At 43.7% G+C, this 25,969-nt stretch overlaps 1 protein-coding gene across 2 annotated transcripts in view; it reads right to left on the bottom strand.

Annotated features, from left to right (window-relative positions):
* Nucleotides 1-25,969, bottom strand: part of CEP85L (centrosomal protein 85L) — a 519,352-nt gene that overhangs the window by 409,838 nt on the left and 83,545 nt on the right. For both annotated transcript variants that reach the window (XM_078648480.1, XM_078648481.1), the window contains exon 2: nt 20,730-20,891. In XM_078648480.1, coding sequence (XP_078504606.1) covers nt 20,730-20,891 — 162 coding nt within the window. The remainder of the gene's footprint in view (nt 1-20,729; nt 20,892-25,969) is intronic.

The following is a 25,969-nucleotide window of genomic DNA, read 5'->3' as shown; positions in this document are numbered from 1 at the left end:
GTTCTAAATATTGTAAACTTTTCCTTTCTGTATGGCAATTTGTGTAGAACTGTGGACACCCTAAAAGAGGTTCTCTTGGCTCTGAAGAAGACCTCGTGCGGGAGGATAAGGCCAGCAAAACTGTCAACCCTAGAACAGAAATGCATTCAAAAGCTCCTGCAAAAGCAGAGGAATTACCTTCTTCAATTCAAGCAGGAGCAAATGCCAGCGGCGACGATCTGGAAAGAGAAGAATCTTATGGCCCCATCTAACATGTTAAAAAACAGGGTACCACAAAGGAGGATGAGAGCCAGGGCTTTAAGTGGGATGAAAAAACTGGGGGGGTCTCTCAAAGGGGCATGGTCAATGTAATTAAGGGCATGGCTTAAAAACACCCAAGCTAAAAATCTGTGTTTAGCACAGTGTACCGCCCGACTTGTATTTTGCTATTCCTGTCATGGCATCCTGATATATGATACAACAAGTCACATCATACCTATAAGTCAGGACTATTGGCTTTGTCAATGATTGTTAGTTGCATAAGAGAAATAAGCAGCAACTATGGTTTGTCAATAATATTGAAAAAACTTCCACTACTACCACGACAATGTTGCTGCTCTTGAGTTTCAAAAAGAGAAGGGAAATCCAGAGAGAAAATGACTCTTTAAAGGATTTCCCTTCCTCTACAACGGTCACCATGCGCACATCGGTGTGCTGTTGTCACTGCAGTGCGGAAAAAATAAACGGACCGCCTGTGCCAGGGCACAAAACAGAGCCCGTTAGAGACCCGTTTCGAGGCCCCCTTTAAAAAAAATGGCCGGTGCTCAGACCCCTTGAGACCCGGCCCATTTAAAGCCCTGATGAGAGGTAAAACATTAAGTTGACCCTAGGACTGTACTTGCAGAATTTTCTAGCCAAAAATCTAGGGTGAACAAGGTAAATAAGCACTGGTAAAGCCAAAAAGTTTGACCTGTATGATGTGCGTATTTGGCGAACGTACACCGTTCAAACATCAAACCTATCTGCTTTCCAAATGCCTATTTGTCGGGTAGCAGACGGGAGCGAGCGTTAATAAACGCATCGGAAAAATTGATGCTACAGAAAAAAATGAAAACATTTTTCCTGTACCATCCATTTTTCAGATGCTGGTATCAGCACCCACTCTGTAGTGCAAACAAGCCACTCCCTGCCAGATATCAGATGAAAAATATTCTGCATGCATTCCAAAAGATGCGGAAGGAGAAACGCAAACAGTGAAGCTAAAATACTCCTGTGGGCTGATCCAAGATGTGATTTTCAATGGCTGAAGGTCCAGAAACAAAAAGAAGCCAACGACTAAAAGAGGCTGACACAAAGCCTCTGAAAGTAAGCATGGAATGCTGTATATTTGTAGCAAACGTCAATCCTAAAAATGAGGTTCATCAAACAGACAGCTTTAAAAGCTTCACTGTTCTACTCCAGAAGTCAGGACAATTCAATCAGCCTCTCTGAAACATGGTTAATCTTTTCTAGGCTTAACACCTCTCTAGCAGCCAAGTTCTCATTATACTGCAACATTTGCAAGGCTTAGGCATTTCAGGAAGCCCTACATGGACAGAGATGGAAAAATCAACCACGGCGAGAATACACAAACATATTTATCTTCCAGGATTAAAAAACAAATGTCACAACAAGCCTGAAAAACCGAATTCTGAAACAAGCCTTTGGTATTGCAGAGATTGGAGGAGTCGGAGATATCACAGAGTTAATTTCGATTGAGATGTTTCTGAATACACCCCTTGAAAAAGGATACAGGCCCTTCCTTATAACCTGCACTCTGTAGGTAGAGCCTCACCCTTGGCTGGATTTTGCTTCAACCAGTTTAAAATGATCTACCAATGCATCATATCCAGACCCACAGGTCCCATAGGTGGCATAGCGGAGTTCCACGGAGTTTGTTCGCAACTCTGAGGACCTCTGCGTAACCCCGCTACACCCAGGGTCTGTTTTAGCTAATTAAACAGCCACGTATAATAAAAGACTACACTGGCAGGTACATATTAGTCTTATATTACAAATATATGTTAACATATGCCTGTATTTAAAGACATATGCAAAAGAAACAATTGATGGACGGGATGCTGGACAATGCAGACATTCATCCCCAGTCACAAGGATCTGGGCGTAGTGGGCAAAAGAACTATGGATTTAACTCAGATCTTTTGACTGGGCGAGAATGTTTGGATTGTCAGCATTCCGTCCATCATTTGTTTGTTGTATCTAAAGACATGCCATCCTGTTTTTTTTTTACTTTCCATGATGTCTATCTGCTTAGCTTTTGCCTGGAATTCATGAAATATAGCATGGAGAGTCTCACCAGAAGCACGATTTTTCGTTTTTTTCTGCTATTAAAATAAAATACAGACAGGAAACACATTGTTTTCTGTCTGTATTTATCTGTAAAAACTGAAGACCGAAGGTGTTCTGCGATGTTCAGATCAAAGGGTGCTGCCAATCTAACAAACTCCAAGGTGGTGATAGGAATTCTTCAGCCATTGCTCAGACCCCCCAGGATATAGCGGCATAAAAGTGCAAATTTAGCGGCACAAAAATGTAAATTTAGCGGCACAAATTCGTAAATTTAGCGGCATTATTGCGGCACTTTATTTTACTCGTAATCATTCTTTTTCAGCCCTAAATCAATGGAACCTGTTTTAGCACAGTATTCCTCTTTGAAATAGACATGTTTAAAGTTTCTGCAGCTCTACGGAAGCACAGCTCCAATCTACTAACGTACTAACCTTGTGGGAGGGGGCGTATTTCTCCCTGGGATTTTCTAGTGCCCATGAGTGCACCCCTGCCGGGGCACCACTTTCACCGCTACCTGGGTGCAGTTGCACAGCTCCCCTTTGCTCCATGGGTGCAGTCACACAGCCCCCATTTGCTCCCTGGGTGAAGTCATACAGACCCCCATCGCTCCCTGGGTGCAGAGGTACAGCTTCCTCTTGTGTTGCGTGCACTGACTCCCTTTTATAGGTAGTGCTGACAGGGCAGACATCTCGCAATAATCATCCTTCAGAACTAGGTTCCCCAGTTCCAAGTTCAGTAGCTCTGACCATGGTGTGTCATCCTATCCCCCACTAAACACCATAACGCCCATTGAGAGAAACTCGCACTGCCTCAACTATAACCAAATTGTGCCCGCTTTAAACACCTGCATGTGGCTCAATTTAAATTATGTACTATAAAAGAGCAATATGCTGCCTACAAAAAAAAAATAACATCTTCCTGGAAAAAGCAAATACTCATAGGGAATACAAAATTAAGTAAAGCATGTGAAATGTAAGCAGGAAAAACATGGTTACTTTAATGCTTTTACACACACTATTCAGAAATCAGTGAGTGCTTTTGCCTGAAAAGTTAAGGACATGACTACAGGACACGGAATGGACCCATTTCAATGTCCATTGCTTATATCCTTACAAAATGTAAGCAGTATAGTAAAAAGACCAATTCCCTAAACACCGAGACGCAGTACACATTTTGTTTTCCAATCCACGTGTTGCAGTGCCTCCAGCACGGGTGCACTAGTTCCCCGCCAGGGGGAAAACAACGCTATTCAAAGAAAGACAAGTAAACAAAAGTAGAGCTTCACTGGCAAACTCTGATTTTATTCATACCCAAACACATTTTCGCCACTCTACGATCTGCCCACTTTGCTACCACTGTGTTTGGCTTTATTCAGTTATTTTTCACATTTTGAACCTTTTATTCCCGCAGCTACACTTTGGAACATTGCTTTCATTGGGCCGGTACTGTCCAGTACGAAGTGTGCTTCCTCAAGATGAAAGAACTGGATTGGAGAAATAACTTCAGCACGGGGTGATAATGCAGTTAAACACACTCAAACAATAGGGATGGAAGCACTCCCTTCCACAGCCCAGCTACCACAGGTAAATCAGCAGAGTCGGGGAACCTACCTGAAACCCCTGCAGGGAAGCCAAGCCTCACTTAAAGGTTAGCATTGCTAGCTGCTTTCGCCTCGCTTAAAGGTTAGCTTTGCTAGCTGCTTTCAACGTTAGCCCCGTGGAACTTTTCAGTTTTTAATAAGAATTTCTTTCATCCCTCTTCAGGCAATGACACTGAAACCGGATACATTATCAGGATCTGTACAATGTTTGCTGAGAATTTAAAGTTCAAAATTGCTGAGAATTTAAAGCTCAAAATTAAGCTCAATTTAACATAACAGCAATGAGCCGGAGAGTGCTGCTAAATATAAATTACCCTTAGCCTCCGTTACTAATTTTCAACGCGTTTTCTGTCAGCGTCCGCCAGGGGGGCGCAGGCTGTGTACCGGTGGGCTATGTTTACCTGTTGCCAGGTCCCATTGTCAGGCCGAGGGGTGGGACGGACTGTTGAAGTTCAAGATAAGAAGAGGAAGGCGAGGAGGAGCCAAGATGGCGATCGGAACAGTCGCATGAATGCTTTGCTCTGAGGTCCCTTCCTCCCCGCTTGCCTATCCTGTCGATAATCCTGATCGAGGCTTTTTGATTTCTGTTGTTAGAGAAAAACGGTCACTTACCGTCTGATTTTGGGGCTCCAACGTGCAGTGGCTCCTGCGATCTGCCCTTGCCTGCTTGCTGGCCTTCCCGGCCCTGACGCCGGGGCCTCGAGTGCAGCGCCTGCCCGGCGGTGTTCGGGGTGTTGGTGGCCCTGGTCCGGATGGGAAACCTGTTGATGGGAGCCTGGGAGCCGCGAGCCGGGAGAGATGGAGCTGACCCACTCCCAATAGTGGGTTACCCCGTATGCCCGAGCAGTTGGTGAGCCGGAGAGAAGCCGTGTTGCCCGATTCCCCTTGGGTGTGACGCCCACTCATGTTAATAGTCCCGTCCGGGAACCGGTGCTTGGCTCCCGGAGGGCTGCTGGGAGCGCACCCGGCCTTCTGGTGACTCTCCTTTCCTCGCCGGGCGCCGCCCGCCGCCGATCGGCTGTGAGACCCGTTGCCTCTGGCGGTCGGAATGGTCTTGGAGGTGGAGGGGATAGTGGCGGCGAACGAAGTGCTCAAGATGGCGGATGACCCCTTGGAGTGTATCCCTTCCGGAGACGGAGACACTGCTGCATTTGAGACCCCCGGGCCTCGGTTACATGGGGCGGCGCTTACACGTAGTCATGTGCTGTTTGCACTGGTTACTCTGCGGGCCGCTCTGCTCCGGAAGTCCCAGGACTTGGAGGTATGGATCGCTGCCGATGTCGATCCGCCATTTTGTGGCGTAGTGACTTCTCCCCGAGTTGGTGCCGTTGAATCTCCTCCGGTTGCTGTGCCGGGGTCCCCGGATGAATCTACGATATTGAGGGACCGCGTGGATCTGGCGCCTGTGCTGCAATGTTTCCCACATCTTGTGTTCTCCAATCCGTGCTGGGCAGACCTGTTTTTGGACTTGGCCTCGTTGGTGATCGGCGTACTGTTGCATTCTGGCTGCCGCCATGTCTCGTTGGCTGCTTCTTGGTGGCTGGGACAATGTTGTGCGAAGATGCCGCCTGCCTCACCTGACCGGTATGGACTTTTTGTATCGTACTGTCTCCTGACTGCAAGGATGTTTGGCAGTTCTACTATTCACAGAAGTGGCCAGGGGTGACCTTGCTTGGGTCCTGGCGGGACTTCCTCTTAGTTAATGACGAATCCGGGACACGTCTTGTGGACTGTTATTGATTGCATCCTGTGCGTTGGCTGTTCTCTGTATTTTCTCTGGCCTCGGTCTCTATGCTTTTAGCTGCGGGGACGGGGGGGACCGGGTGTTTACATCGCCGGCTCCTCTCCTCATTCTCTTTCGTTACATTTCTCTTCTTTTTCTTTTCTTTTCTTCTTTCGGGTGACTCTGGGGCGACAGGCACGCTGTTAGTGGGGTAGGCCATAGCCATTACGGTGATGTAGGGTGGCGGGTGATGCGGGGGGTTTGTTATTTTAATTTGTTTTGTTCTATGGTCCCTTTTTCTCTTTTTCCAAGGGGGTTGGCTATGTCTTCTTTTTCTCTCCTTTACTTATCCGGTGTCTGCACTTGCCTTTCTTACGGTCTGGTACGGGTGGGCTTTCTACACGACATCTTGCTAAATTGCTTGCTATTGTTTGATCTTTACTCCTGGCCTACCTTTGGTGGGCATAGGGTGTATTTGGCCCGTTACTTATTATTGCTTTCTGATTGCATGGAGGGATATACCCCTCCCGTCTCTTTTTGTCTGATTGTGTTGTACGACGCCTTTGTTGATATAGCCGCTGCCTCCTCTCCATATTATAAAAATGAAACCTCTTTTATCCTTGTGCTTTCCTGTGTTACGGCCACATCTTACGGCTATAATGTACTTTTCTTTTTATCGTACACGTCTAAACTGCTCTGTTTTTGATCTCCTGATTTTGCGGCCGGCCCTTGTGGTTGTAGGCCTGCGCTTTTATTGCTCTGATTACTTTAATAAAGGTTTTCAAAAAAAAGAAAGAAAAAAAAAGAAGAGGAAGGCGAGGTTAGTTGCTGTGCCTGCCGAGAAGGGAGAGCAGACACGGAGGCGGCCGAGCTGGAGGAAGCGGCGTGAAGGGGAGAAAGAAGGGAAGCTCTGCAGGAACTCTAGGACAGCAGGACCATGGCGCCGTTTTACGGGGTGACGTATGGGCGCACAGCCAATAAAATGGCATCATTAGGTCGAGGTACTATCCGGTTCGGCAGAACCGGAAGTAGCGAGATCTTATGTTTCTTAGAGGGGCTCTTTATCCAGCCTCTAATTTTGGCTCTCTCCCATTGGCTGGCTTCCTAAATGGAGGCCAGCCATTGGAGGAGAGAGCCGTCACTCGAAATAGGCTCCGTCCTTTTCGGATTTGGAGGTGTGTTCGTGTTCTTCTTTCCACTTTTTGGCCACGCCCTTTTTAGAAGAGCACGAACACGTCCCCAAATCCAAAAATGTTTCGAGCTTTGCAGCTGCCATTTTGCTGATCGTCAAAGACGAGATAGGTCGCCTGCTCGTGTCAAGCCTCGCGCCGCAGCTAACGCGGCATCCATGGCGTGCGGAGAATCCGTGAGTGAGAGGATCCTGCGGGACGTGCATGGGCTGTACACAGAGCCCGAGAGCGGTGAGAGCAGAATTGGAGCTTAGGGACACGCACTCTATGACCGGGACACCTCTTCCTCTCGTGTCATCGAATGTTTACAGCATTGTAATTGTATCTGTACAACGCTTACTGGACTAAATAATCGTCTGGAACTGTGCGCAAACATGTCGAATGCCTAAAAGTAATTCAATTGTGTGCTTTTTATTCAGCTTCAGAGGTTGGCAGAACGTGGTATTCTGCGCATGCGCAAAACTAGTTGCTGGTTAAGGTTTTGCTCAGCGCTGGGGTGGTTGTTATTCTGGTATTTGTCCCGGTGTTTACAATGTCGGGCCGTGGCAAGCCTCGCGCCGCAGCTAACGCGGCGTCCATGGCGTGCGGAGAATCCGTGAGTGAGAGGATCCTGCGGGACGTGCATGGGCTGTACACAGAGCCCGAGAGCGGTGAGAGCAGAATTGGAGCTTAAGGACACGCACTCTATGACGGGGACACCTCTTCCTCTCGTGTCATCGAATGTTTACAGCATTGTAATTGTATCTGTACAGCGCTTACTGGACTAAATGATCGTCTGGAACTGTGCGCAAACATGTCGAATGCCTAAAAGTAATTCAATTGTGTGCTTTTTATTCTGAATCTGTAGATTTTTGTGTTAGAGGGGGGGAGGGGGTGGAAGTACAGTTAAGTTGCCGCCTTACCCCGAGAATAATTCTCACAAGTCGTTCATGCATCGAGTGCTTTTTAATTGGAATCTGGGGATTCTGGGGATGGGAGCAAGTGGAGATGCATTACCCCAAGAAATGTTCGCACGAGCCATGCATGTATTCGGGTTCTGGAAAAGCCTGGAACGGATAGTCCAGTAGCAGTTATGATAAAACCTCTTTATTCTCTTTTAACAGATAGCCATTCCCTTCCTTAAAACCCATGTAGGAATAGTTTAAACAGTGGGCTAAAGTATGCAGCAGGGTTGAGTGAATTATGCAGCAAGAAAAGGCACATTAACACCCAAATATAGGAATAAGCAACAGAAAGTTAACTTTGCAAAGGGCATTCCACTGTGCAGCAACACTGGTTTCTGCATTATTAGTAACTTTTGAACAGTTTGAGCTAGAGACTATTGTTGTGAAAATCTGAAGATAATGCAGCTGATTATTAGATCTGTGGCAAATCTATAATCCTGTGCAAACCTCTCTGGCCTCACAATATCATAATTCCCCTGGCCCTGCTTATATGGCTTAGATTCACGTTGTATTTTTTGCTTTAAGTTTGTATTTGAAAGGGGGGGGGGGAGCACGTGTTCAACTCACTGAGCCATCCTGCCGTTCAGGATGAAAGCATTTCCCCGGAGTGTAGTGGAATGATGGAGATGCAATCTGGGAAGATAACTAACCTGTTGTTTACTAGGCGCTTTACGCTGCCGCTGCACTTCTGGCACAGGCAGGTAGGATCACAGTGTCATAGAAGAGGAGGGGAGGGAGACAGAAAGGCAGACACAAAACAACAATCTGCCTCAGCGCCAGACAGGCACGCACAGTCATAAAAGAGACAGAAAGCTTGAACATCAGACACACTACAACAGTCAGAGGCAGGAAACATCAGGCAGTCATGGGACACGCAGGATGACAAAACAACAATCTGACTCAGTGAGACTCTGACAGGGTCACACAGTCAGAGAAAAGACAGGAAGATGGAAGGGCAGACTCACAGCAACAGTCAGAGGTAGGCAACATCAGACAGTCGTGGACACACTGACCACACAAGAACAACGTGACTTCGTGACACAGGCAGGCAGGGTCACAATGTCATAGAAGAGGCAGGAAGAAAGTTACGGGTTCACATCTCCTCAAAATCAGTTCAGCCATCTATGCTTACAGGGGTCAGTACATGGAGCGCCATTATAGCTACTAAGCTTAACTAACATCAGATATTTAATATGCAGGAAAATGCTCCAAAGTGTTCTATTAAAAAAGGCACTACAGTTACTGTTTTTATTCCTCTCAGATCCCACTTCACCCACAACCTATTAGTAATTCAGTGCTTAATTTGTAAATAAAAAAGTGCAGAGTCCAAGGCATTGCTTACCAGGCCACTGCAGGGGACGCCTTTCCTTTCCGTTGTGCCATATAAGTGTGTTTGTGTGCCTGAATCTTGTTTTGTAGGTGGCTCTATGTGTGGGTGGCTCTGTCTGTGTGAGGGTGGCTCTGTGTAGGTGGCTATGTGAATGACTGTGGGTGGCTCTGTATGTGTGTGTGGGTGGCTTTCTGTGTGTGGCTCTGTGTGGGTGTAAATGCAATAGGTCATGCATTTGCGAGCGATTAAGCTATTGGCATTGTAAATGACAATGCTATTTATTTATGATTTTTAAAAAAAGTCATGAGCAATGCCAATAGCTCTACCTTTAATAATGCCGAGACCATTGCATTGTAAATGCTTGTTTTTTCATGCCTTCCGGGAGAGTTTTTTTTCGCGGGCAGTTTGGCAAATATCGCGTCCCGTAGCGCTTGCCAGCTGATTTCGCGATTTTTTAGCGAATCGCGAAATGGCGAAATGCTGGAGGGTCTGATTGGTGATAGCTCAATGGCACATCAATTTCGCCTACCATGCCACACTAGAGAAAGACCTTCAACAGGAACAATCTAGCCGGAACTGCCAGGCCAGGCCCCCTTCAGCCCCATAGCGGTTTAGACCTATTTAGGTAGTGTCAATAAAGCACAGCTTGAGCCTTGTGGCAGCACAGGACGCAAGCCTGGGCACATCGTCAAACTTACAGGGTCTACTGCAACAAACAGCCACTTGCAATCATTTGGATCCCTTTCCAGACCATCATTTTTTTGCCCACTATAGACATTGACCTGCAGTATGCAAATCACTGCCGGTCCCGCTCCAAAAGGAACAGTCTAGCCTGAACTGCCAGGTCAGGTCCAGTCCAGATGCGAACAAAAGCAACATCAGACCCGATTCGTTCCTGTCTGAGGTAACATGGTGGGCAAAAAACGATGGACCAGATTGTGGCCCAGAGTCCTCATCAGTGGCTGAGGTTCCTTCAAGCAATATATCACAATGTTTCTTTCCTCATCCAATATAATAAAAGCCTCAAGAATATCGGCATGCACACCATAAGGGTGCAAACTTTCTATTGCCCTCTTGGGCAGGTACGTTTTTCTACATAATTAGACCAAAAGTTGAAATTGAGATATTTACTATTACTACTTTAAAACCGAAGTGTTTCTGTCGGCAATCAGGAATATTTATGTGACTGAATGTGGAAAAACATTTGATTAGCCTATACTGTCAATGAAGTAGCCTCCAGTTCACAACAGGGTAATTCAATAACAACCATTAACAGATCCCAAAGATATTCAAATGCGTATTACAATATCACTTGGAGTTATTTTACCTTACTAGTACGTTGCATGCTAAGTATTGTCATTAGTGCCACCAGTATGATGCTTTCTATCTTGCAACAGAATATCCATAACTCAGCTCCTATGATGCAACATTTAATCTTCTAAATGGAACCGACTTTGTGGTAGCTACTGATTATTTAATGCATGTGTGTCTAATAACACCAAATGGGCGTGCATAGTGTGCAGACAATTGCCATTGGCAATAAAAATAATCTTGTTTCATGGAAGGGACCTAATTCCATGCTAAAGTGCCAATTATGGTGATGTCCCTCCGGTGCAAGTAACACTAATTACTGCTTACATACTAGTTATAGTGTGAGGTCCAAACATTTAATGGACTCCTTGTATTTTTAAGTAAATACACAGTTCAGATCAATTTCATTTAAGCTTGGCCATATATTCATCAAGTGGCTGTTTGATAACACATCACAGAGCGAGCATACCTTTGGCATTAAATGCTCAGTGATCGGGAGGCTGCTTCAATGCTTCCAAACAGCCATCCAAGGCCACTGTCCTTACCAAATGAAATATCGACGAATAGGATTGAGTGAGGCAAGACCACATAGCTGTGATACTCAAAAGAGGTCATCATTTCACATTAAAATGAAGCCTGCAGTTTTTATGAGCATGTTAGTAGAGGTTGATCTATCTCTGAAACAAAATAACGTACGGCACCAAAGACCATTTTCTGCCCATCACTTTGCATTATCAACTTAAGATGATGGGGAACAAAAGTAGTAGGTCAAGAAAAAAATTATATGTATATACGTATTCTCAGTTATAGTTCTTACTGACAAGGTAGGTTTCCCTGTAGTTTTCTCCAGTGATTTTTGTATCCTCGATGGCAGGTATACGATTGGGTAGCCAGAAATCTATTAGTCAAGAAGACTTATTCGTTATCATCACCGAGTATCATGTTAGCCTTGATTAAATGCTTAAGAATTCCATCTGCCAGGCAGCATCAGCTATGGCCTTCAAAACACTAACGGCTTCCATGCCTTGCCTACCAATCATACATGCAAACATAACAGACTCCCTTGTCAGAGATCTGCTCCATCCTGCTGTCTATTTTGTTTCCTTAGTTTGCAGTCTATAGCCTTGAACGCTAGAACTTTTCTGTCTTATTAATTTTTACAAGCTGTACCCCATCCAGAAGCTCTTCACTTTATTCACAAATTGTCTATGTTAAACTGTATCTACAGGTTTCCTGACGTCAAAGCACTTTACGCCAATCCTGCCATCATCCCGTCAAAAAACTCAATTGTATGCACTGCCTTTTCTATTGTGTCCTTATGCTGCTACTGATCCTGAACACACGCCACTGAAAGTGTTGGGCTAGTCTTTTCTTTCTACATGGGCCTATTAAGTTCACCACCCCAGACTGCCAGACTCTCTACTGTTCCCAGGTTTCCAAAGACAACTCCATCCACATGTCTCTCTAACCTTCCTTCTAGGTAACATGATCAGGGCCACTGGAATTAGGCATTTTTGTGGCCGATTAGTTTTCTTGCATAACTAGGAACTTGGTGCATTTCTACAAAATCCATCATCTGCGGCATTGTTGGCCGATTTTAACAAAAAAAGAGTCTAGCTCAATCCTATCAAAATTTTCCAAAAACACTACAACACGTGTTGCCACGCAGCGAAAGGCCCTTTGCAAATGTTTACTGGACACCTTTTTGTTGCTTATTGCTGCCTTTTTGTGTTAAACTGGTACTAATGGGGTGAAATATTTGTACAGACCATGTTAGTGAATAAAAATTATAATGTAATACTTTTTCAAAAAGTATTGCATTATGCCATATAATTTGCCTTTTGTTGCTGCATGATTTAGTCAACCTTGCACCATAATTTGGTTCTCCTCCGCCGCATTATTCCAGTAGCCCTGAATATGATTTAATAGGGCAACCATCTTATTTTTTGTGTTTTGAAGTATACAAATAATTTAACACATTTCCTTCTTTCCATAACCCGAGCCTTAGGTACAGAGACCATAACCTAAACAGTTATTGTAGTCATGATGGCTCTGCATGCTCTCGCAGTAAAACACTCTAAGACAGGTGCAACAATGTGTTTTACAAAGTCAACCCAGAACCGAGCTAAGTCAACAGATACTCTCAATGCACTTATGATTAACTATATGTTTGATGGAAGCAAAAACACCCATGGATCAGAGACCTACCCTTGTGAAGAGCACTTTTATTTGAAGCGCATTAGCACCCATTTCACATTTGGCCAAAAAGTCTAAACAGTGCACACAAACACCCATTAAACCCCGCCCTTCAGTACTGGAAGAATCACTGGTGCAAGAATAAAAACAAAACAAGCATTGAAAATGCAATAGGTCTCGCAATAGAAGAGTTTGACCTTTTGGTTTTGCAAATGGATGAGTGGCGTTGCGTGGATGAGTGGCGTTGCGTGTGTGAGTGGCGTTGCGTGTGTGAGTGGCGTTGCGTGTGTGAGTGGCGTTGCGTGTGTGAGTGGCGTTGCGTGTGTGAGTGGCGTTGCGTGTGTGAGTGGCGTTGCGTGTGTGAGTGGCGTTGCGTGTGTGAGTGGCGTTGCGTGTGTGAGTGGCGTTGCGTGTGTGAGTGGCGTTGCGTGTGTGAGTGGCGTTGCGTGGATGAGTTGCGTGGGTGAGTGGCGTTGCGTGGGTGAGTGGCATTGCGTGTGTGAGTGGCGTTGGGTGTGTGACTGTGCTGCCTGTGGCGAGTGCAAACTACAATCAATTGGCACAGATTAAAATAATATTTTTAAAACATGATTTTATTATGCCAGTTTCAAAACAACTAGTAGTTTCACTTAACCTGCATTAACAGTAGCACTTGGAATATAGGTATTTAAACTCTTTGATGTCGCACATACGGCATTGAGTTGGGAGATCAACAGCTGAGCTGTACATTTTCAGTTTTGCGTGTAATTGTGTTATATCTAGGGAGACGGACGGACGTGAAAGTGATCGGGGGAGGAGGGGGGTGGGGAGCACGTGAGTGGTGTATGTATGTGCCTAAGCGAGGTGCTTGGGAGAGCGAGGCTGTCCAGGAGGGAGGGGGAAAAGGGAGGGGTTATGGCAAGCAGGGGGCCTGATTATGGCCACAGCTTGAAGTCTTTGAAGTCTCCGCATGCTGGCAAATGGTGATGAGGCAGAGAGTCTTTGATTCAGAGTTGTACTTCTGGATTGCTTTACTTAGGGAGGAGCCAGACAAGCATGAGGGCCTTTGAAAGTCGGTAGTATAGACGGTATGTGAATGGCGACTTTGGGTGATGTTATCATACATGGTTCATGGCCCTGCACTGCAGAGCCGGCATAGCGGAAACGCTTTATTATTTACTGTCAACGAGAACTGAAGGCGAGGGTGCTAGGCAAAATGCAAATCTGGCGGGCGAGACAGTGCAGTGGCCCGAAGATGGGGGGTTGGGTAGTGTGGGGTAAACAAGAGCCACCCAGCAGCACGTGAGCGGGAGGCACCACTTGTAGGGGGTGGATGTGAAGAGGACTCGTCCCTGTGCACGCGAAAGTGAAAGCAGCGGCCGCATCAAAAGTGTGCAAATTTAAAATACAAACTGCAACGAAGGAGAGCATCAAAAAGAACCCGCTGTAGACTTACTGCAATTTGAGAGATGCTGTCGCGTGAAGGGACAAACTGAGTGTGTTACTGCAGTAGAAAGTGAAGAAAGGCAAACCAAGATGAAAAAAAAGTTAAAACAAGAATAAGACCAAAAGAGACAAGACGGAGGGAAGGCAGAGAAGGGGAGGGGGGAGGAGAAATGCGACACGGCGGGCAGGGGAGGGGGCGGAGCGGGGAGAGGGTGTGAAAGCAGCAGGGGCCTGGAGTGCGGCTGAGGGAACTGAAGAAATGCGACACGGCAGGCAGGGGAGGGGGCGGAGCGGGGGTGTGGAAGGAGTGCGCCTGAGGGAAAATACATGCAAGGCAGGCGGCTGGGGGCATGTGCACGCGCTTTTAAGCTCAATGCGCATGTGCATTGAGCTTGAATTTCACGGGCACTGCAAGGAATCGCCACGATTCCTTGCAAGTTGGTTAAAGACTGTTTAAGCCCCCATAATCTCGCAAGCTCGATGCGCATGTGCATCGACAGGCGAGACCTAAACAACGCACTGATCTCCACCCACAATATGACTTACAGCATCTTTAAATTACAAAAAGAGCTGGTGAGCTCCCAATTACATCTAAAAACTCCTGAATATCAGGTGAAAAACACAAGCCACTGCTCAAGAACACACTATTACAGGAAGGCTTTCATATAATTAACGTTTCGTTTTCCGTTATTGAGTTAGAAGCCTCTGCTAAGAATGTTTTAGTGTAACGATATTGATGGCTCCTTGTGCACCTTAAACAGTGTCAATCCAGAATTGTGGCTCTGGAAGTTCTAAACTCCAATACAAAATTTAAACGTAAGCTAAGGAGGTCTGGGTTGGAGGCAAGGAGGTTACTGCAGAATACTGCACAGGTGAAGAGTACCTTAGAATTGGGGGTTTGTTTGCTTCTGCCGTGAAAGTGGCGATTCCGTTTAACACAGTGGGGGCAGCACAAAAGGTCGCAAACACAACATGGTACAGTGGGTATGTTCGGAGGTACAGTTACTGTCCTTGTAAGAATGCTCATTAAAATGACATCTGTCCAGGTACCCGGAAATTTAGGGAGAGCACAGTACTGGAAAAGCTGGCCACCATTGGCGTCCAGGTTCAATCTCTAGAAGGTACACTTTTCAGTTCTGTCTATTGGTTTCTGACTTCAGGTGTGATGGTCTTACTGCATGGGAACACCAGGAAGGATCTTCACACCAAACACTGTGGAAGGACTCCTCATTTATGAATATACTTCTAGAGGGAGGGTTTGCCACAGTTAGTTAGCATACCATCAGTTCCTGTATTCATAAGACCAGAAAGAGCAGGATTGAGAAAGGAAAGCCAAAGGGACAACAAGGGTTAGACTGGGAGTAAAAGTGGACTGTGGAACCCAGGACTGGTCACAGGGTCAGATATAGCTAGCCTTTGTGCATTCGCACATGGCTCGATTATTAGAATTTGGCCGTTTGAGACTGCAATACAGGCATTTTTGTACGTACGAAACCGAAATTACGATTAGGTAGCACAATACCAGATCACAATTTTGGGTTGTGACTACATACCAATTCTGTATTTGAAAGGGGCGTGTTTAGAGTGTCCTTTCCAAATACTGAATCGCAGTGGATGTATCAATGTTTTGCAACCAAAATCCGGTTGCAAAACAATAATATTTTTACCAACTACTGAAAGGTAAGGCAACAACAAACAGGAAGGTATCTCCCAAGGAACCCATTCTCCTTTATGAATGAGTAGGCAGTGGTGCCAACGACCACTGCCTACTTTTAAACAATGTTAGTTGCACGTTTCAAAAATATTTATAAAACACATCCTGTTTTCCTTTGAGGAAAACGAGCTGCATTTTTTAAATAAAAATAATCGCTTTTTGAAAAGCTATCACAGACATGGTGGTTTGCTGACCTCAGCAGTGCAACATCCATCTGTGATGGCAGCAACTCACAGTCAGTCGCAAATTGTGACCTACCTCAATAATATTCATAAGATAGATCGAACTGAAACCCACTATGAATCAGGGTTTCGTGAACCTCCCTTTTAGTGCATAGGTCGGTTTGCAAAAATGGGAATGGATTTGGCAAAAGTCTGTGCACAATTTGCATCGACTTTTACAGACTTCATTCTTTGCACATCTGACCCAAAGATAGTTAGAGAGTGCACAATGAAGAATTGAAATCAACATTCCCGTGATCGACAAGCACAATAAAATCCATCAACTCAGAACCAGCCACTTTTGGCCTTTTCCCTCACCTACACCAGCATGTGAACTCCATATTTTCCATTTCGTTTTTCAACACTTTCTTCTCTGCTCGAGTTTAAATCGACTATGATTTGCTCTATAAGATCAGAGAGGAATTGTGGGCTGCGTTTAAAGACTGATGCAAAAATGAGGGTCTCAGCATACATTGACAGACAAATGAGAAACAGGAAAAAAGAAAGAGTACAGAACAGAGAAATGGAAGAATGTTGCTCACAATCTCGGATACAAATACGAGCATCAAACTGAAACTTAAACGTGTGTGCAATTTAGTGCTGTCAAGTGAATCTTCGGAGCAATATATTAATGTTATGCTAGCACCAAAAAGCGTGCTCAAACCACTAAATGTTGCTAAACTGACAATACTCGATGTATAGTAAAAAAAAAAAAATGAAGTCTGCTTTGCTGTAAATACTCAGTTATCTTACACATACTGCAAGCTCTCAGAAGGTGTGAACAGAGGAGCTAATGGAATAGCACGCCCTCAGCTCAAACATGCAGATAACGACAGGAGGAGGTTCCATTCCGTGGCAAAGGATGAGGTGAAGCTGGTTTCCAGGTTAATAACAGACAGGCTGTTGTACAGGCACAGGTGTTGATGTACTCCTCCTCTCCTCTCCCCCCATGACTAATAAAGGTCACATCCCACAGGTCGGTGCGAGCTACACCAATCAATAACATATCTGCAGCAACAAAGGACCAATTCATATGTACCCAGGTATTGTTACTCCACGTGCCTTGAAAAGGCTCTGAGGCACATTGCAAGCCCGAGCGACACACATGTCCCTATGGCTCCAACTGAGGTAATAAATGAAGATTTTTTACCAAATGTCAATTGTAAACCTACGCTTCCCAACAACCAAAAGATAATGGACTTGGAACAGTGCGGAGTTTCCATAAATGTATTCCATTTTCAGATGACAAGTGGTGGAGGGGTTATCTCTAAGGGGAAATGAAGCACCAAAGTACCCACACACTTAGGATTCCTGATATAAAATTAGATCCAGAGGTTTACCATCTTAATACCTGGGAAGAGGTGGACCCCCTAACTCGTGAAATAAAAGAATACTTTTTTTGAATGCACTTCTCAACGTCACAGCTTAAAAAACAGCGTGTGCTGCACCGATCTAGTCTGCCACAAGAGAGGTCTGTGACATCACTCCATTAAACCATAACAACAGTAATCACGTACTTGGAAAATGCCAATGAACCATACTTTATTTCGGCTCGAGGCCATGAAAGCAGAAAAATAAGCAATAATAAAACATTAATAATCATAATGCAATAAATGCATGTTCTAAAAGCAAATGCGCCTAAAAGCAACATTAAAACTGTTGTGTAAGCAGAGTAAAAGAGTTCAGCATAAAATACAACATTAAGAATGCAATTTTTGATGGATATACACACATTAATAACTAATATCATACTTTACAAATTCTATTCAAAACTAAACTGGAATTCAATACAGAGTGCAGGGAGATGGCTTAAAGCCACGGAGAGTTGACACCGTGAGGTTATGGTTGAAATGGTTTTGCATAATTTCCAGTTGAGTATGTCTGCAGTAACCAGTTACAAATGCTTATGCGACAGACTAAGCCCACAATCACTGCCGAGACAACTGGAAAGATGTTGTGCGAAAGGTGCAAGGTGGACAGAACTCTATTGAGGTGTTTGTGTCTGGCTATGAATGTAAAATAAAATAAAAAAATACCCATCACATATCATTTTAATAGACTACTACGAGTGCTTCCTAGTAGGCTGGTGCACGTAGGCCAGGTATAGAAACATTTTCTAGTTTTAAAGCACATTACAGGAAAATATGATTCTTTTTAGCACAAAGAAAGGGTAATACTGGCTTGAATTTATTGTAACTTGAAAAAAGAGTTTAAACAGTCAAGCATGACAAAAAAGGACAAAGACTAGAAAAACAAACAGTTGTAAAGTCAATTCTTGTCCCACCAGCCCTAGCACTGAAATTTACTTTTATATGGATGTGCACAGGTGATGAAACAAAATGCCATCAGTCACAGTGCAAGACGGCCAATGTTGAAGTGGGCAGACCCATTATATATTTTTTATATATATTTACCCACACTACAGCATGCTGTGCGGGAGCAGAATTTGAATGGCAGCTGAATAAAGAGGGCTCAAATAAAGAGGGCTCAAATAAAGAGGGCTGGTCCAAACTCCCTCCATTCTCTCTACGCACGCATATATGTATGTATTTTATTTCTAATTTATTTTGAGTACATGAGTGTGCTGAAATATCCAAAGCGGTCTATATGTCACACTGAAAAATAAGGTCCAGTGTTTATAGGAGTTTGAAGTGAACTCGGATCGCTATAGCTTAATGTAGCACTCGCAAACAAAATCATTCAAAATCAGCCAGACTTTAGTACAGACTTCAGGATAGACTGAAACAAAGTAAGGCAGTGGACAGTTGAATAGAATTTGAGAGCCATGGAAAGAAGTGTAAAAGAGAAGTGCCACCATACACATCCCATAGCTGCTAGTATGAGGACACCAAGTTCAAAGCTACTCCATTTATTCCTCACTTTGAGTTTGACCTCCCCCACTTTACTGTGAGTAATACAGCACACCCAACAAACTGAACTACAATCCCTAACAAAGCCATGTAAACTAGTCTTTTCCAGCCAAGAATAACTTTTGATTTTGTTTTTTAATATCCTGCCGAAACTATGTTACTGTTTTACAACGGGGTTTCTCCTGGGCTGGGGATTTAGCACCTTAAGTTTCTCTGGACCAGGCTGCAAGTTCTTCTCCTTCTCACAAAACATTAGGGCTACTCAAGTAATCAGAATTCAAAAAGAAAGCAGAGGACACACAAAGTTGTTTGGTAACAGTTAAAAGCTAAGACAGGGGTCGACGCCAAGTTCAGTCAATCATGTAAAACGGGAGGACTAGATGTGCGTTTGGTCTATGAATAGGTATGTTATGGTTTACCATGAATACATGTGTTTGACACACTTTTTTAACCCCTTCCGTGCTCATGACGAGCTGAGCTCGTCATGAGTTGCGCCGCTCGCATGCTCATGACAAGCTCAGCTCGTCATGTAACGCGGCTTTTGGAAAAAAGCCGCACAGCGCGAAAAGAGCGGCCGCATGCATGCGGTTAAATTTAAAATAAATGTATTAAAGAAGATTGCAACAAGGTTACAATTATATAAAAGATGTAAACATAGACACCAAGAACAATATATTTAATAAGCAAATATGTTATGTTACTAGCAAGAAACAGGTTGCATATAATTTTCTTTTTATAGCATAGTATGTGTATATCTCACTTAATTCACTACCAAAGCAAGTACGTTCTTCTTAGTAGACGCCTCATCTACCTGTAAAATGTGCAGCAGCTGCCAAAACGGGTGCAAGGCTCGGGATTGGGCCCCGCCATTTGCAAACTTTTACACCAGGACCAATCCCTTAAGCAAGTACCACTCAAGCAACATAGCTCACTTCTATTGATGCTGAGCGGTGCCATGGGGCAAACGGTGTTGATGAGGCTGACAGCTGCTGCTCTCCAAATCTGCTGCTGTACATGGTATGTATGGAGTATTCAGGCAAAGTGGCTGAATACAAATGAGGGAAAGTACTAGGGAATGCAGGAGAAAGATGGAGTAGGGAATACAAAGCAAGCACTCCCAACAATGTGAGAACTTTTTAAATGTTAAATTGCTGTTCATTTGTAACCACAGAGACTAGGTAGCCATCATACTAGCTAGCACTACAGTGAACCTTATCTTCAGGTGTCATTGGGTCTGATTTTTACAGCAAAGTTGTCAAACACACCTTTTGCTAACAATACAGATAGAGTGGGCCTTTGGCATCTGCTTTCAACCATTGCCTTTTCTCAATCAGTCTCTTTTAGTCATTGGCAGGAGACTCTGTCAATCACTTCTTGGCTCAGGACACTGGAGTATTATTCAACTTTCACCTAATACTATTGGCTGTGGCCTTCCACCTCTGCTTCAGCGCATGCAAGGAACTAAATGAGGGAACACTTTACAACTATAGCACTCATTGTCCACTCCTGCGGGCTCCCTCTAGAGTACTTTGCTCTAATATATTAACACACATGGTATGTTGGCACATTAAAGCAAGACATTTAAGAGGGAGCACAGTAAATGCAGAACTATTGGCTTTGTCAATGCTTGATTTAGTTTTTCTGGTGTACGAGTCAATTGGGTTTTTAGGTAAACAAATACCTCTAATCGATGCAGCCTGGACATAAGTTGTAAGTTATGCTGCAGTTTTCATGGACAGCCAGTGCATCCTCATATGGGAGTGATTTGGGTAGGAGGAATAAAGGCATTTTACATCAAGATTACTCAAAAGATTAACAGCAATACTCAAATACCACCCATATACAACCGGTACATGATGCCGACGAACACAGCTTACCTTCCAGGCTGTCAGAGCAAGAGGTCCCTATGCCAGTATCACCGCTATCCGAGTTGACACTATGACGTCTGATATGGTTCCTTCGACTTCTTGATGGGAGTGTTGTCGCTTGCCACAGCGGGTCAGCGCCAGGCACCCATACCGCTGAATGAAAATCTGGGTCTGCAAAAAAACAAAAAGACGATTCAGTCAATATCTGGGCTCAAAGAACTATACTACAACTGAAATGTGCCGACCCCATGAATATTAAAATATATTGGCTCTACCTATTTAATAAGAGGACCACTGAGTGGAAAAAACAATCAGCAATCATTATAATTATGGATGAGATGAATTATAGGCCACATCTGTGAAGAAGCAATTTTACAGGCGACTGCTTTCAAAATCAAGTTACCAAGCAAAAAAGTCTAGTCTTAAAAGTTACGCGGAATGTTTCCAATCACCATACAGGAATCCAGTGTAAGACGAAGGACTGTAATGGGAACGCCCACATTCCAGTCTTCCTTTCATCTAGCGAGGCACTGCTTGCATCACCAATTTCCCTCGTTTTGCACAATAATTGTAATTGAACCATGAAATGTAGGAGAGGAGGTAGCTGTGCTGCTGTTTGCTGGTACTCTCAGCTCTCAAGTACTTCCACAGGAAGTGACAGTAACAAGGCCAGGCCTCCATAATCACCAATCAATATGATGTTTGTAGTGCTGCACTTCTAATGGGGAAATAAGTACCACAATCCACAGGAAACATCAGGAGTGAAATAACACTGAAATGTGGCCACTTTAGATCTCTGTGGATGACAGCATATTTCCATTCGCCTGCTGGGCCTGTTATGTTATGTTATGTTATGTTATGTTAATTTCGATTTATATAGCGCCAAATCACCAACCGGTCTCTTAGCGATTGCTTGGGGAACCCGTCCTTGCTTTCCCTGCGAGATTACCCCTACTGGGCATCCCCAAGGTGAAGACCAGGCATCCCGCCGCGGGGGGGGGGGGCCGTAGTGGAGATTAAGCAAGCTATTGCCCAGAGCTGCAGAGTGTGAACCCATGATTCGAGTAGGCACCGAGGCGAGAATTATTGAGCCCGTGGACATTTGGGCTCAAGACCCTGCCGCGTCGGGAATTGAACCCTGGTCCCGGGTCTGACCTCTGCATCAGGGTCTGCCTCCTCTAACCAGTGAGCCACACTTCTCCACTGGCCTGGTAGTGAAGAACATGGCCAATGGCACACAAAAAGCATCAGAAATCACCAGCCACCTCTCCTGATCAGAGGTGAGTATCGATACACCGTCCCATACAAACACCACTTCTAAGCAAGAGGAATGGGTTGGTGGTGGGTGTATGAGGGGTTGGGTGTGTGTAATCTGCCTAAATTTTACATTTCGGGGACACCCTCAACATCTACAGTAACCCACACAAAAATATTGTGGAATACGGCTCCTCGCATACACCTCACAAATTAACCCTCAATATGCAGAGGCTCAGTACATGCTGGTACTCGGACCCCCACAACCCAAGCATAAAGCAAAGTGCCACTTAAGAACTTTAAAATAAGTACGACTTGAGAAACTGAAAATATGTACAACTTGGGAAGCTTAAAGACAAGTACACCGAGGAAGAATTGTGAATGGAAACCACGTTTGAGACTATTATCCAGTAGGGCAATAAACGTCTCGACTCACTCAATGTTTTGAGGAATAAAAATGAATAGAAAATAAAGATATATTTGATGCCTGTAACTTAAGAAAGAGAAATAAATGGCAAGTTCTTCTATTGAGTTGCCAATTTTTTGCATCTAGTCTCTGGATGAGATGGCAACACGTGAAAGTGACTTGCCTCAAAGGGATCTGTGCTCAAAACTTACTTTAGAGCTTCAGAATGACTGCTTTCTAAACTCACTCCTAGTCAAAAGAAGTCCTTCGTCAGAGTTCGGAAAGGAATGGGGGGGCAACAAAAAGGTGAGGCGTTCTCGTTCTCTACCGTCTGTTATTTAGTCTTAAATTATCAATATATTAACTATGGAAGCGTTGAAAAGAAGGAGGATTTCAGCTGGTAGCGCTCAAACTGCTTTTTTATTAAGTCTTTTTTATTTTATATTTTTCACAGCAGTGTTAATTTTGAAAATGTTAATTACTAACAGCTTGTTTATCGTTGCGCTATAAATCCAGCATAATGATATTTATGGTCTGAAATCTAGCAGATATGTCATTATTTGGTTAACTATGTATTACATATAGCATGAGTAACACTAAACAAGTAGCAAGAACAAGAAAGCAAAACTGCACATGAAACATGTTGTTTGCGACTATTTGTATTTTTTCGGGGGGGGCTATTGAAACATGAAACGATACCTACTATCTGTCTCCCAATATGTTTGTCAGTCTGCTATATCATATTCACCAGTCCACGTTTTCGGGCAAATTTCTATTGGGTGTTATTAGCCAATCACATTATTATTCCCTTAGAAAACATTAGTTGAAGAGATATTATGCTCCAACACCGAAAACATACATTGAAATGCCCTAGTTCTAGTTAGCTGCACCCAGTGGCCCTTGTAGCCCACATTTTCTCGATTTTCCTTCTCCAAGACTGCTACAAGTGTTTTGCACCCCAAGTATAAAATCATTTTTAACATTTGCGTATTGGTTCGGCGACTAATTCACAAACCCCTTCTATGATAATATCTAACATTCTGCAATTAAGGGGTCATGTGTTGTAGCCCGCTAGGATGTGCCCTGGTTTCTAGGGGGTTTGTGGTGTGTTCCATTTGCCACCACATGATTCTAGAAGTTTCTTATTCACAACAAGCCTCGTGCAACCATAGAACAGGTTCACGGATGGCGCAGTAGCAGACTAGGTAAGAATGTCTCAACCAATCAGACTCCAATTTAGATTCAACTTATGTTTGGGAAATCCTTCACAAATCCAATATTCTAAAATGAAATATATATTTTGTGAACCTTGCATAAACTGCGGGATGAGTTTACTCAACATCAAGGACGTTCTGGAAGATTAAACCAAGTACAGCTGTCTCTTCCAAGTTTGGTATAAATTCATGCAGTATCTTTGTCGTTTGATCAACAATTCTAACTGGATTCTGAATGCGAAACACAGTTTTTGCGACACTCTAACAAAGCTTCTACCCCTTACTACCGTCAATGAAACTCTGTGATCAAACTTGCGTGCATCTACATGTTTTTTGGAAAATTCTCATCCATATTCATTAAAAGGAGTCCTAATTCTTACCAAAGAATACAATATTTTTCTTCTGTGCCACTAAACAATCTTGAACTTGTCAGCTCCGTATTACATACAATTATAGACCAGATTTCCATTGCACATCTGAACTGGCAAGCATGTCTTAATAGCCAGTAAGTAGCATGCGTGTATGTTAGTGGCAAGTGAAGTCTGCAGAACAGAGACAACAAATCTATGACAATTTTGCTGAGACAATTTATCCTGTGAGGATGAGTAGGTCATTGTACATATGAAGCAAGAGGAACTTGGACCTTTACGCAATTCATCAATGCTGATAACATTAAGAGATTCAGGGAAGCACTAGACTATACACCCTGCTTTTATCACTAGCTATGTTCTCTATGGCTGTGGTTCTCAACCTTTTGACTTCTGTGGGCCGCCCCTTAATCATTACTGGAATCTGGGGACTCCCACTAAATTTGTATTGAAATCCAGGGATCCAGCAGAACGCGTTTCAACTCCACACAAGTCTTAACCATATGCTGATACATGGGTGGTCACTTGTTTGGTATTTAAACATTCATACACTGATATGCCTGAATCGATGAACTATGAACAGTGAAATTAAATATAGATGCAAAAATGACCAAACAAATTGATTTTACAGTGCATCAAACTGTTTAAATATACACTGTTTACATGTTAAAAAAGTTGAAATACGAGTTGGAAGACAATTTCTATCAAGAGTCTTTCCCTCAGTGTTTGAGATATGTCACTATACTAGTTGTCCTTTCTCACTGTCGGTGTATGAATACTTAAATACCAAACAAGTGAACACCCATGTATCAGCATATGATTAAGACTCGTGTGGAGTTGAAACGTGTTGCGCTGTCTGCAGTGTCATGATTAAAGAACTGTTACCAATGGATTGGTTGGTGGGCCTGCTTGCATGCTTGGAAGGGGATGGACGTATTTTCTTTTGGAATATTGCATTACTGACGCTCCCAACAGGCCCTGACCCAACAGGATGGGCGTCCCGGTTGCGTCACAACATTTGGAACATTTATCGTAAAGGACGCGCTCCGGCTGCATTTTACAAATGGATGGAGTGTTTCATGGAAGGGTTATGAAGCCCGCCTGGCATAATCATAGTTGTTAAAAACAGCCAGGGTTTGTGGAGGAAGTTTCCTTTACACAACATGACGACGTAATAACTAGTAATGGCATAAGCAGCAGAGAACTGAAAGTAATTTCATTGTTGTCAAGGGAGTGGCGTGACCTTGGAGAGTGCTACCATAATTTACAACCTGCCATACATGGAATTTTGGAATTTATTCCTTTTAAAGGCGAGAAGGGAGTATAGAATTACATGCATGAATCGAAGGCAATAACAACAGAATAATCAGTGATGTTTTTCAAGGACATGGTTTTACAACAACAAAGCATTGTGGATAATGCGGTCCTCCTTTTAAATGATGAACTATGAACAGTGAAAATAAATATAGATGCAAGAAAGACCAAACAAACTGATTTTACAGCGCATCAAACTGTTTAAATATTCACTGTTTTCATGCTAAAAGTTGAAATACGAGTTGGAAGACAAGTTTTATGAAAAGTCCTCAGTGCTTGAGATATGTCACTATACCAGTTGTTCTTTCTCACTGTCGGTGTATGAATATTTAAATACCAAACAAGTTACCCACCTGTGTATCAGAATATGATAAAGACTTGTGTGGAGTTGAAACGTGTTATATATATATATATAGTTAGCTGACCTAACTATAACTCGCCCCCCCCCCCCATTATGCACTGCTTATAATCTCACATATTATATCACTCATGACATGGCCTGTGACATCACTGATGGCATCTCAAATGACATTACTCATATCATTCAGTGTCTGGGAGCGTTTTAAAAATGTTTACAAGTGTTAAATATATATAACAAGGTGTACTGGTGCATCAGTGAGTGTAGGAGTGCCTGTATGGATGATTCATTGGGTGCCTGACCGACTGTATAAGTGAGTGATTAAGTGTCTTTGT

This window comes from Lissotriton helveticus, chromosome 6 (genome assembly GCF_964261635.1).
Source record: "Lissotriton helveticus chromosome 6, aLisHel1.1, whole genome shotgun sequence".
NCBI classification, from domain to species: domain Eukaryota; kingdom Metazoa; phylum Chordata; class Amphibia; order Caudata; family Salamandridae; genus Lissotriton; species Lissotriton helveticus.
The sequence above is the reverse complement of the archived record's forward strand: the minus strand, read 5'-3'. Positions and strand labels throughout refer to the sequence as shown.